The sequence below is a fragment of the Hirundo rustica genome, chromosome 11, assembly GCF_015227805.2.
Source record: "Hirundo rustica isolate bHirRus1 chromosome 11, bHirRus1.pri.v3, whole genome shotgun sequence".
In the NCBI taxonomy this organism is placed as follows: Eukaryota; Metazoa; Chordata; class Aves; order Passeriformes; family Hirundinidae; genus Hirundo; species Hirundo rustica.
Genome location: NC_053460.1, coordinates 14325791 through 14339388, shown reverse-complemented (window position 1 = coordinate 14339388; position 13598 = coordinate 14325791). Strand labels below are relative to the sequence as shown.

The 13598-nt window shown below is 43.7% G+C and overlaps 1 protein-coding gene across 3 annotated transcripts; it reads right to left on the bottom strand.

Moving 5' to 3' along the window:
* Window positions 1-5888: 5888 nt before the first annotated feature.
* Window positions 5889-9794, bottom strand: POP4 (POP4 homolog, ribonuclease P/MRP subunit). Of its 3 annotated transcripts, none has more exons than XM_040075210.2 (7): window positions 9749-9794; window positions 9399-9451; window positions 8759-8982; window positions 8065-8142; window positions 7779-7840; window positions 7436-7537; window positions 5889-7009 (listed from the first exon to the last, which is right to left on the bottom strand). In XM_040075210.2, the coding sequence occupies exons 1-7, from the start codon at window positions 9753-9755 to the stop codon at window positions 6873-6875; spliced, it is 663 nt and encodes a 220-aa protein (XP_039931144.1). In that variant the 5' UTR covers window positions 9756-9794; the 3' UTR covers window positions 5889-6872. The 3 variants fall into 3 exon arrangements, with proteins under 3 accessions (XP_039931144.1, XP_039931146.1, XP_039931145.1); XM_040075211.2 differs by lacking the exon at window positions 9749-9794 and adding an exon at window positions 9695-9722 and having other exon boundaries at window positions 5935-7009; XM_040075212.2 differs by lacking the exon at window positions 9399-9451 and having other exon boundaries at window positions 9749-9767.
* Between the last annotated feature and the right edge of the window lie 3804 nt (window positions 9795-13598).

The following is a 13598-nucleotide window of genomic DNA, read 5'->3' as shown; positions in this document are numbered from 1 at the left end:
ACAAAAGGTAATTATCATATTGAGGTTCTGTCCTAAAGGTATTGTTTGCAAGTCATTGCAAATAGGAAAGTCATCGCTCTGGAAACCAAAATTAAAACTCTGGAGCATGTGTTTTACTTGGTTTTCTTCTGTGTACATATATAAGTATGTTCTTTTTTTCCCTGGTTAGTGAGCCTACGATAAAAGGACGCCAAATTCTTTGTATAAAGCACTAGTTTTCAGTCCAAACTACTTCGTGGCTGAACTGTGACAGTGAAGGTGAGGGAATATAAATTTAATGGCCCCAGTGCTTGTGCCACTCTAAGATCACTAACAAGAGTGAGAAGTTCCTTGCATGCAGCATTTATCCGTGGGAAGAGTTGTGTGGAATCCTGCTTGGACAGAGTGCATTGCTGCATGGCAGTGAATCATATCACAAAATCCTTCCTAAAGTAAGCACTAGCCAAGGCTCCCCATCCCAGCCTCAGCAGCAAGGCTGTGCATCAGAGCTGGAGGCGAAACCAGCCTTTACTCCTCGCTGTGCTGCTTTTAAGGCCCCACATAGGGGAAGCATTTTAAATGGCCACAGGCTGTGCTGATAATAAAATACAATTGCAACCTCCATAGCTGGTATTTAGTGTTTCTAACCTGTCCCTGAGGCTGGGGTACACTGAGCTTCCCCTTGGCACTACCTGAGGTTTTCTCCTGAGGCTGCCTCCTGCTCCTACAATCTTTTTTTCCCCCTCCCTGTATTTAACCTTCAGTTTCATCCCGTTTCATTGGTGAAACCAAGCTCTAATTTCTAGGGACTGTGTCTCCATATTCAAAAGGGATCTACTGTCTGAAAGCTGTCACTAGGGCAGCACCTTTCACTGACACCACCACTAAATAAATACCACAGACCTCTTTTATTAGGAAGTGCAAACCCTACGCGGAGTGTGTTTGATAAACTGGATCTTTTGCAGACATCTGGAGATTGTGTTTGCAAATCCCCAGCCAGCTTGTTTTGTAGTCATTGTTACCATAATTCAGGTTAATGCTGTTGCCACTTTTTACTTGCTAAAACACATGTGGTGCTTTATTGCTTAAGGAAAAAAAAAAAAAAAAGAGTTGTGGCTGCCTTGGAACAGAAGTTCTTTTAAAACCCTTCCTGAAAGTTTGCTGTTTGGAGAAACAAATGTCAGATCAATTGTCCTATCTTTGAATAGCCATTCTGAAAATGCAGGTTGTGAAAAGAGATTACTTGGGTTCTGCAATGGGGAGAGCGTAAGTCTAGATTGAGAATTATATACCAGCGGAGACCTAAAATAACAAGTGGAACAAGTAAACTTTTAGCTTTTCCTGTAAAAATTTGCTTCAAAAATATTAGATCCCAAGCGAGACTGCTCATGCCAAGTTTTAAATCTCATTTGAATTTTTATAGCTGTTATAATCTCTGATATATAACCTTGGAAGTAGGGTCTCGTAACAGAAATGCCGAGTCCCTTGACTATTGCCTCGCAAAAAAGAGTTTGCTGTAATAGGCTGCAATTCTGAGACAAGTTTTCAGGCTGGCTTATGTCTGCATATCATCATTCAAATGGGTCTAAGCTGGGCTCTTTGCATTATTTGGGGTTATTTGTGTGTACATGATCAGCCGTGTGCAGCTGTGCCAGTCATGTCAGCCCTCCGAGTACAGCAGCACACCCAGCACCTCCTTAGCCACAGAAATGCTGCCACAGGGAGAGGCTTGGAGCTTGGACACGCTGTTAGGAAAAGTAAAGAACAGCTTATTTTCTGTTTTGCTGTCCTTATTCTTCTGCATTTGTGCACAGGAGAAATGGAAGTTCCCAAGGAGGCAAAAGGATTCCACGTGCCAGTGCTCTTCTCCCTCTCATTATCATACGCTTGCAATCAAACTCTAATTTTTGAAATAAAAAACCTGCAGGATTCTTTATTGGGACTATTAAACCTTCAATCTTCATTATTTAGGATGGCTACTTACCTTTTACTCAATGAAGCCATAATGCAACTGCTCCTATAAAAACTATTGAAATGGCTACTGTGGCAGTGAGTAGATTTTCCTCCGTGTAAAATAATCTTCTGTGAGTAAGACATAACTATCATTCACATTAATTAGGCAGCCATATAATGGGGTGTTCAATAGCTATTACATCATTTAAATTCTTCAGTGAGCACCTCAGCCACCCAAGAACTATCCAGCTGAACATTTCTGAGTCCATAATTTTGAAATAATCCTGTAGAGGAAGAACATGCATGGCGGAGTGTTGCAGACAATTTCACCAAGAAAAAAAAATTAATTTTATTCAGATTTATGGAATTATTTTAACATTTACAAGAAGTGCATAATCCTATTCTTCCCTCCCTCCCAGAATAATGGTGCTATAAAGTGGAGCCTATTTTGGGGCTGTACTGTGTGCACACCAGAGGATGCCCAAGGAGCGTGTAGTCAGAGGCCAGCGGTGGCAGCTGGACACACAGACACACAACAAGCACATTTCCCTACACATTCTCTTAGAAACCTGGGGCTCTGGGGCCGTGAGGCTCAGCTGAGAAGCCCTGACCCAGAGAAAAATGAGTGCAGTCATGCTTCAGGTTTTGAAGTCTTTTACCCTTAGCAATCATATAGCCCCTAAGCATTTATATTCAATTTGGCTTATTGATTTAAACTTTTGAGGTGATGCCAAAATTCTTTGATTTGAATATTATCATTAATGTTCTAACTATGTCATATTTTTGTACCTTTCAAGATTAGTTCCTCAGCCAAAAGCATATACATATGCCATGAGTGTAGGAGCTAATCCTGAGACTTGAAAGAAATAAGGCTGAATTTATTAACTAATACAGCTGCAAGAGGTTTCTGTTGACAGGCCTGTATGCAGATCTTTAACATGCTGTTCAGATGCCTGTAGAAGGAATGTTTAGAAGATTTGTCAGTGCCTGAAAGTATAGGAAAATAACATGTTTTAAATCAGTATGGTTTGGCAATATGGCAGTAGTTCTTAGCAGAATGAAAAAAAAAAAAAAAAAAAAAAAAAAAAAGAGCCTAAAAATAATCTGGAGAGCAGAGCAGGATAGAATGTAAAATTTAGACTGTTCCTTTTCCTTCTTAAATCGGTTATGTTATTTTACCTAATTGTATATTCACTTTTTTTCTCTTCTCAATGGTTATAATGCACGGTACCTTATATGACTAATAGTAGAAAGCAGCAGAGAGCTCTCCTCACAGGGAGAGCTCTTCATTCAGTATTAAATGTTGCTGTGTTCTCTGTAGTTTTCCATAATCCCTATCCAACAGGCAGAGCCTGCAGAGGTAGGTGTCAAAACCCATCTGCAGGTCGTGTCAGGTGCTGTTTGTTCTGCAGCCCGGGAGGTTTGTGTTTGCCAGATGTAACTGCTCCTCTCAGCAGCAGATCCTGTTTTATAGATCCTCTATTTTTCATGCTTGCTCATTGATTTAATCAAACCAATACACCAGGGGAATTTTCTGCCTTACCAAAATGATACATTTTCATCACACGCTGTAGGGACTCAGAACTGGAGTAACCATAGGAATGACAGAATGAAGGATGGGGAGCACGAGACAAAGGCAGATCAAACCTCTGTGAAATTCCATGGAATCGGCTGTTGCTGCATAATTGAACTTGGTACGTGGGACCACAGGCCAGTGAATGCTGTAGCACGACAGGCTTGATCGGATTTTGGGTTGTCTAACAGCAGGAACAAAGGTGAGCATTTGTTACAGGGAATGGGCACATGGAACTGTTCCGGTAAGGGGCTGAAGGACTGTCCTGTTCAGACAAAGTCAGGTCCACCTTGGTTTTGAGAAAATACTGCTGCTGTTTCCTGAAAGTGTGGTCTGGATCAGAATTTTGTGCTGTCTCTAATAATACTTCTCTAAAACACTGGATGAGTTGAATATATAGAGTTAACATCAGGTACTTGCTGCTGTTATTTCAATGATTTAATGTGAGTTTGTCAGAGTCACAGATGGCTTTTTGGGGTTTCCACTCTATTGCTGTCTAACCCATTTTTTTTAGAGGAAACCCCCCTCAAAGAGAATTTTCTATGTGTTTTTTTGGATGTGAATTGGCTTTAATTTCAAACATTTCCTACGATGAATTATTTTGAGGTTTCTAACAGAAATGATGGGATTTTTGTTTTTCTATTCTTCCCTAAGTGTTCAAAATTCAGTAACTGAATTGCTTACAGTTGTTTTAGTTTGTATTAGTTATAAATACACATACACAGTCATAGACAAGCAGAAAGGTGTGTAAGGTAGTGAGACATTGCTCACTGCTATTCATTATTCCCTGGATAGTGAGATTTTAGGTGTAAAAATCATTACAAAAAACATGTCTGCTGACTGCAATCCAGAGTTGAACATAGGAAGGATGAAGTGCATTAGAGACAGCTGTGATTAGTTCTCCAATTTCCCAATATTAAATCCAGTCAGTATTTACTGTCTCAGCTAATGAAGAGATGAGGAATGGCCATGGATGGGGAAAGGCTGGTGAGCTGTCATTTTCATGTTTCCCAGTTTCTAAGGAAGTTCCTCGACAAGCACTGGGGAGTTTAATGTGCTCTAGGGAAAGTGAACCCAGAGCCCATCCCAGGTGGGATTTGGTTGATTTGCTGGGGGTGGGCAGTGATCCCAGCTCTGCAGGGTTCAGCTGCAGGGAGTTATGGGGCTGTTTGGAACACCTGCAGGCATTGCAGAAAGGCCTCACAGCTGATTTACCAGCTGCAGTAAAGGACCCTGAATGCCTGGGCTCTTCAGCTCTTGTTATTCCTCGTCTGTCCCTCTGTGCCACCAGCCTGGAATTGCTCTGGGGAGCCCTTCGACATCTCCTGGGCACTCTTCACTGTAAATATCGAAAGCTTTGCTCTGGCACTCTCAGGCAGTGTTTGTTTTTGTGGCTGCTGAAATAGTTTATAAAATGCAAGTGCCAGTAGCTATGGGAAGTTGTATTGTGTTCATCTATGTGTCTATATGGTAGAACATGTTCTGTCCTTCACAGCACAGTGAGACATGGTTGTGCCTAATTCCAATTTGTATGGCATCCCCATTAACATCTCTTTCAGCCCTCCATTAAAGGCCTTAATGCTAATTAACTGGACTATGCCAATAAAGTTCTATTAGATTCCTCCTATTAATTTAATATTATAGGCATTTAACAGATGTCTTAATTAGATGTTAGACTGAAGGCTATGAGAAAAATTAAAACTAGGTCATTGTCCTGAAAGTTTCTGCTATGATTTATGGCTTCTACAGCTTTGTTTTCCCTTCTGACCTCTTACAGGAAACTGAGTTTTAATTTTAGAGAACATTGAAAGGAGTAATGGGTGCAAGGTAGAATAACTTATGTCTAACAACTTTAACGTGTATTGTTCTTAATTCACAGGTAAAAATTCTGTCGGTGTGAAATGATTATTTCTCCATATAAAATATCTGTCCCTGGCAAGAACACTGTTTTCCCTATCTCAAGGGCAATAGTTCATAGAATTGCAACAAAGGTTTTTATTTCTATACCAACTGCTTCCATTTCCTGCTCCCAAAGGCTTGGTTCTGGAACACCAGTATTGCCCACACTGTGATTTTTTCCATTCAGGGATGGTGAGGGTGGTTTGTCTGAGGGCTCATGCCGAGGAAGTGCAGCTCCCCTGTGACCCTTCCCAGCAACAGGTCTGGAAAGTGGGAGCTTTGGAGGCCAGATGAGTGCGTGTGTAGCACTGGCGTTGGAGGTGGTGATGAGCTCTGGCTCTCTCCTGCCCTGGGTGCCCTCCAGTGCAGGTAAAAGCTCTGACTGCCCTCCCAGCCCATCACTCAGCTTTGGGGTGTGATTGTGAGGAACAGCTGTGTTCTCTTTGAAGAAATTACCCTCAATGCTTACAAATGCTTGAATGGTGATAGGAAAAAATTTTCCTAGATACAAGTCTTTCATTTGATAGTGAAATTGATGAAAAGCTCCTGAAAATTACCCTTAAAGCCACCACAGAAGCACTTTTATAAAAGAAAAACGTTAAGCAATCTAAATACAGCAGTCACTACCACCTCCCAAACACGTCAAACCTGCCCAGTCAATGAGGGATTGTAACCTGGGCAATCAAAAATGAAGTGTACAGTAAAAAATAAAAAAGGGACCAAGGATAGACAAAGCACAATAGCTCTGTGGACAGAGGTTAAATATTCATAAAGCAATTCTGCGGGTAATTGAAATACAAGATTGAATGGGGGTCACTTCCATCTGTGAATTTTTAGCTTCAAGTGCTTCCCTCTTATGGGCTGTGCTGTGCTCCTGCACTGTGCCATGACAATGTGTGTTAGAGACCTCACTTAGCCTGAAAGCAGCACCGGGCTGCAGGACATGCTGGGTGTGGTTACATTGTACAATATTAGATATACATTCACACTGGAAAACCTGCCAGCTGAAACAATGTATCTGCACGTGCCTGCAGCACGACAGGATGCTGCTGTTAGCCCAGGTACAATGATTACAAAGAGCAGTCCTGAGTACCTGCAGTCCCACTGCAAGCATGTAACAGGCAGCTAAAGCCCAATTTATACAGAAGGCAACAACAACATTTATTACAAAGTTACAAAATGTAATTTTCACTGTACAAATTTACAATTATAAACTGAAACATTAGACAGCTAATAATAACGATATAACTTTTAGCCAGAATATTAGATACAAATAATAATAAAAAAACCCAGATACAACCAATTTCAACAGTCGGTGAGACTGCTTAAAGACAGCAGATACTTTTTATACAAATTCTTTATAAATATTTCACATGGCTGTTGCTTCTTTCATCTGCCAGAAGACCCGCTCTTTGAACTGCAGGAAAACAGCAGACGCTTCTGTGAATGCTTCTGACTTCTCCTGAAATCACAGGTCAATAGTTCCTTTCAACTTGAATTTTTTTGCAGATCGCTCACTTGCTCTGAGCAGGAACTTGCTTCCATAGATGTAGGAAATGAATCCATCGAGCTCCAAGCTAAATACGTTGTTAAGTTTGGGAACAACTGAAATGCAAAAGAACACAAACTGAACAAAGTGCACTAATGTAAATCCCTGTTATGGAAATATACTGAAAGAGCAGGGACGTTCATTCACCTGTAGGTTTGATCACTGACACATTTCAAGGTTTTTATACTTTATCAAGAGAAGAAAAATAACCTAAGCCTCCACATTCAACTGGAATCACCAAAGTTAGTCCTCGTGCAGGAGCATACAGTTAAGTGCTGCACTTTTTAAGAACTGCTCATCTCTAATGAGATGTGTTTCTGGTAAGATACTGGGCTGTTAGGTGGTGACTTCTGCCTCTCTATGCAAAGAGCCAAAAGCACTGATATAAACCAGTGTACTCAAAGGCACAAAATGAAGAGTGTGCTCAAGAATCTTTTGTGATCCAAGCTGTGAAAAGAACTGAAAAAGAATGCCTTATGTACCTTTTAATTTGTCCTCTTTAGTGATAATTTTGAAGACGTGTTTAAATTCCTGCAGAATGATTCCCGTTATCCCAACGTAAGAGGGACACTTTGATTTTGTAACTGAAAGAACAGAAGTATGGATTAGAAAATTTCAGATACACTTTATGTGCAGTTAACCTCTGCAACCAACAACATGATTTACAAGAGTAGTTGTAAAGTAATTAGCATTTTAAGGAGAGAAATATGATCTTAACTATGTGATTCTAGAGTTAATGATACTGAAACGAATTTAGAAATTAGCACCTGAACTACAGGAGCATCTACTGAATTTCAGATGATGTTCTACAAGCAAACAGAATACCTGTAACAATGGCTCCATGGAGATCAGCTTTGAGCAGCTTGCCCTGAATCATATGGGGTTGCCTTGAAGAAGAGAACAGGATCAAAGAGGAGGGAAAAAATCATATGAACTGTCACATTTATTATCAAATGTGACCATGACTATTATAATCACAATAACTCTGTGATTCTGTGAAATTGTACCAATATGCTTATGAGTTAACCACAGTGTTTCAAGCAGTACCTCAATAAAACTGGAAGTGTCTATTGTATGAAACCCAGATTAAATTTAAAATATCCCAACATACGCATCGGGTTTGAGTCCATGGCACAGGTCTCTGATGTACTGTTTCCAGAGCTCGTGGAGGGGGAGGAAGATGGCATATCTGCAGTGAAAAAAGATAAATTACAAGTATTTTACAAAACTTAGTTATTAAAAAAGCCCATTGGTTGATTACTGAAGTTGTCTGTATTTCCACAGTTAAGACTGACATTTTTAAGTTACACAGCTTTAAGTTATCCTGCAAGGTGACCCACTCCAAAGAGCTGGTTTACTTTATAAAACAAGCACAAAGCATGCTCCCCCCTCTACCAACCCAAAACAGTGATGTGTTTTGGGAGAGCATCAGACTAAGACTGAAGAGATTTCTCCCTTTTTTCCACTCTTTTATCTCCCTCCAAGCAAGGGCTTCATTCAGCATAATAAATTGAAGGAATCTTATGCAGAATTTTGAATCTCTGGTCACAGACAGTCCAACTTTACAAACTGAAACCAGAGGGGATTGTGTCTCAGTTTGATTTCTTGCCGTATTTAGGTACACAAAATTAATCTTTCACCTATGCATACAAGAGAACTCCTTTCTCATGCTGAAATGCCTCAAGTAGAGTTTCAGACTGACTTTACACACTGGAGGGTTCCTATCCACATGCTCGTGCTGCTGCTTTTACACACTTTCAATGCAGTTCCATTTTACTACACAAAGAAGACATTTAAAGTCTTACCTTTGCTGTTCAGGTTCAATTTCAAACAGACGCAGCTCTCGCCTCTGCTTGGCGGTAAAACCTTTTGTCTTCTTCCTCTTCGGCTTGGTCTTTTTTTTGGGATAATGCTCCAGAACGACAGCTTTCCGAGTTAGCATCTCCTGGATAGCTTCATCTTTCATTTTGGGCATGCTACGCTTCAGGAAGGCATGCACAAATGCCTTGGCTTTTTCTGAGTCCTGGGGCTAAAGACATGTGAAAGGACGCTTTAAAATAGTACGTGTTAATTAAATTAGAACTCGCTGCTAACCGGTGGTCTCATCAACTCGGCTAAATCTCCGTGGGGATGGGAGATCTTCCCGCCAGAGCCAGTGGAGGGAGATGTTCCCACGCCGAAGTCCCTGCGTGCAGTGCCGAGCGCGGGCACACCGCGGTCCTCGCGTCCGGCCCGCTCTCGGACTCACGTTTTGGAGGAAAAGCCCTTCTTTCGCATTTCGTTTGAAACGGCGAGTTCCGAGCGGGATATACAGGGGAAACCGGGGACCCAACCCACCCCGGCCCGTGGGTGCCTAACGAGGTTTAGAAGATCGTGTAGGAGTGGGAATCGCTGGGTAACCCCCGGCATGGCGTTTCGGGCCCTGCGGCCGGGGTTGGTCGGTACCTGCAGGCGCAGCTCCCCGCTCTCCTCGGGCGGCAGCCGGCGATACAGCTGTCCTGCAAGGCACGGCGGCGCGGGGGTCGGCCGGGGCGGGCGCTCACCCCATCCCTCACCCTCCATCCCTCGCCCCGCACCGCCCTCCCTGCATCCCTCATCCTCCATTCCCCACCTTCCACCGCCCACCTCGCATCCTTAACCCATCACCCATCCCTCATCCTGCATCGCTTACCGGCGCCCTCTCTCTACCTCGTCCCTCACCTCCATTCCTCACCCTCCACAGCTCTCCCCTGTCCCCTCACCTTCATCCCTCACCCTCCATCTCTCCCCCGTCCCTGTCTCTCCCGTCCCCTCACCCTCCATGTTAGCGGTGTCGCGGCGCCGCCGGCGCGAGCTGATGACGTCTCGGGCGCGCACGCGCAGAGCGGCGCTCCCCGGCCTGGCCGCAAGGCGGCGCCGCCGGCCGCGGGAGGCGGGGGTGCCGTGAGGGAAGATGCTGTAATTGGCTATTTACTGCTCCTGTAGTAATGAATTCTCTGAACTGGGAGACAATGAGCAACTGATATTTCATTTACTAGCATGGGGGAGTTTCTTTTTAAAAGGCCCTGTCAATCATGCCTCACAGGCCGCCTCATTTCTGTGGTCATCCACCCCTTGAGCGTGGTCACGGACATGCGGCGTACACAAGGCTGTTGTTGGATACCGACATGTCAGCGTCCTTCCCGTACGAACAGTCCTCACGTCTCTCATCCTGCAGTCACTGCCACCACAGGTGATGGGATATACATCCCCACCTTTCCATCCTGCAGTCTCCTCACCTCGCACCTTTGTTGCCTCATTTGTGCTGGAGATCTCCCTCCACCCCGAGATTTACCGGTGTGGTGCTGGAGCCAGCCGCTGCCCAAGCTCCGGGGCCATGGCAGGCACGGGTCCTCTCTGTCCCTACTAAAGTTCCTCCCATCCCACTTGTCCTGGAGGAGAGAGAAGTTCTTTTCTAGTCCCGTCCTGTCCTACAAGGCTCTCTGGCCATAGCCCTGGCTGCTGCTGCAGGCAGTGCCTGGCTCTGTTCTCAGTGGTGAACAGTGTGTCAGATCTGTTCTGGAACTGCACACCCAGCAACATGACATCTTTGGTTAAAATCAGCCCTCATGTTTCTAAGCAATCATGCTCAAGACATAGGAAGATGCCATTCACTGTGAGATTTATATGCTCTGACACATCAGGGTCTCTTTCCTCCTGGGATAGGACAAAGTCCTGCTCACTTACTCAGAAGTGTCTTGGAACCAGAGTGGCCAATTCCTTTTCCTGCCGGCCCAGTCCCAACTCCTGCAGTCCTCTGCTCAGGCCTGATTTTTATTTATATTCCTGTTGCATGGTGATATTGGCTTAGCAGATAATTAAGCACTGCTCAGTAAAGGATATTTGGGGAGGGAGTTACAGAGGCAGGGTATAGGAAACATGAAGATTTTGCGGAGTGCTGCTGTGGGGCACAAAGGTACTGAAGTGATCCCTAACAGGGAATGAAACAGCAGATCCCTCTGGATGTGTGTAAAGGAGAAAGGGCCAGTCTCTGCAGAGTATTAAGCATGAACAGCGGCTGGTTTGTATCACAGACCTCCTGGCAGTTATGTACGTTACCACAGCAAGTGGATCTCTTGGTTTTACAGAGCATGGACTCCTTGAGTTGTCATTGCTACTATGAGAAGATCAATTTTCATGAATGGAGTACCAGGATAAGCGCTATGGGTCTTTAGGGCCTTATGAGTGCTCCTTCACTGGATTTATGCTGCAATTCTTAGGGCACTTCAGGGATTAATAGTCAAATCAGTGTTGGCGGTGCTGGCGTTGTAAATCCAATGATCCAGGCTAAACTGGTGCCTGGGGAAACCAGTCTCTTCCAACAGCTCTACATCTTCATTTCCCAATTTATCTTCAGATATAATGTCTGAGGGAGCGAGATCAGCGTGTTAGTGTGTGTCCCAGCAAGGGGGCTCTGCGCCAGGAGTCGAGACACATCAAATAAACATGAAAAAGAATAGGTGAAGAAACTGAGAAACCACAGAATAGGCAAAGGCAGTTTGTAGATAAGAAAAAGAAGGCTCAGAGAAATGAGGAAAGACAGGTAAGGATGTGAATGCAAAATGATGTGGAAATATGCCAGCAAATAACTGTAATGCATGTTTTGAATTGTGCAGCACCCTTAGTGTCTTAGAATTTTGAAGCTTTTTACTTCAAGTAAATCACCTTGGAATAGGTTTGTAGTGATAAAATTCCCTAATATATATTATTAATACCATGTTATAGGTGCCAACATTGGTGTTTCTTATCCAGTTAAATCTATATGGCTTTATTTATTGCCTTCCAAAAATAAACAATACACTCACACCTATGCAAACCCCTTTCATGGACACAATCTAGCTGTGTGCCCTAAGGGAGGATATTGCTGTACCTCTTGGGGCTGTAGAATAGCAGGGATGGGCAAGAATCCGTGTGCAGGCCAGGCTGGGGAACACTGCTGTGTCTTGGGAGAGCTGGGTGGCTGTGGAGCAATTACAGAATGAGCTTTATTGTGACAGTCATAGAAAGCTAAAACTTGAGATGTGAAGACCAAAGACAGTATAATTAAAGATGTTTGTGCGACACAAGAATAGCAGATCAGAGATTTTTTTTTTAAAAAAAGTAATTATGAACTGAAGTGAGAGATGAGCGTGAAGTTAACTGGTGTGTGCAAAAAGTCACTGGGCTGTAATTACTGTTATACTTTTGCTGACAGTGAGTCAGGAAGTAAATACTGTAATTCTCTAGAATGACTGTCTCAGCAAGCACTTGAGCTCTCAAGATCAATATAGTTTATTCCTCTTGGCCAAATTGTATTAGCAGCTGAATTTGGTCCCTAGAGACATCCGTACTGGTGAAAATAATTTCCATTTAAAGCCTTCTGATCTGATTTCCTCTATCCAGATAATACAATTCCCACCGCCTACCCATGGCTGTGCTGAAGCAGCGTCCATCCAGTCTGTGCCAGTCCTGCTGCCATCCCACCAGCTCCTGCCTGCACCCAGCCTTGGCATCCTGGTCCTGACATCTCCTCTGGGCCAGGGGGGAGCTCCGTGCCAGCAGTTTTAGGGCCAGTGGCTGAACACACCAAACACAGCTGTTCCCTCCCAGCACTGGCTGTGCAGCCAGGACCTTTCCAGGGAGTCAGTACTCAGAGTTCCCTGGAAAACCTGTCTAGGAAAGGGTCATGCTTGGGGGTGGAGGATGGGTGGGCAGGGTGAAATCTGCCATCCAACCTGGTGTGTACATGGAGTGATTGACATGGGCAGCCTGAATCTTCATCTCGTGGCAGTGTAGGTATGCCAGAGAAAGGTTAGCAATATCTGTGTGTGTAAGCCCAAACTTGCACTGGGGGCTGATTTTAGATTGCTGTGGCTGACTGATGAGCAGCATCTTTTGAAGTACCATGTATCCCTCAAATGTTTCTTTCCCATATATATTTTCCATTAATTTCTCTGCTTTATCAGCTCACCCTTAACTCGTGGCTTGTCATTGTGTTCTGTCCCCGCCCCAGGCTGATAAACTGTCCTTCCCAGCTGAAGGGTCATTATTCCCTTGCAGTCCTGGCTCCTTCTCATCTCGAATCGCAGCTGCTGCTCCGGGGCACAGACAAAAGACTGGCTTGTCTGTGCCTGACAGAAACAAGAAAGCGCTGGGAAGCAGAGCCCAAATAGATCTCAGTGGCACAGAAATCAGAAGCAAATAATAACCCAAAAATATTCTCAGAAAATCCCAGTGACTTTATAGCTGTGTTTTAAAAAACAAACTGAAACAAGGCAGATTTTTGGCAGGCCGTGCCCGTCCTCAAAGCTGCTCACACTAGAGGGCAGCCTGAGACTATCTGTACAGTGCTGTTGGAATTCAGCTCACTGTCAAGAGTAAAAAGTAAATTAAAAACGTTTACAAATTGTGTCCTCTTATGGAAGAAATATTCCCATTTGAAGCTTGGTTTAGCAAGCATACAGAACTCCAGTTTCTCCATATGCAAACCTTTTCTGCATCACCGTGTCAATTAAAGGAGGATTGTGAAGGAATTCAATTTCACCACGAGTTAAGGAGGCCACTGTTCAAACACCAGTAAATTCTTGTAACGAAATAAGAAGCTATATGCACGTGGGCAGCCCTAGAATACCTGGAGATAACTACTGC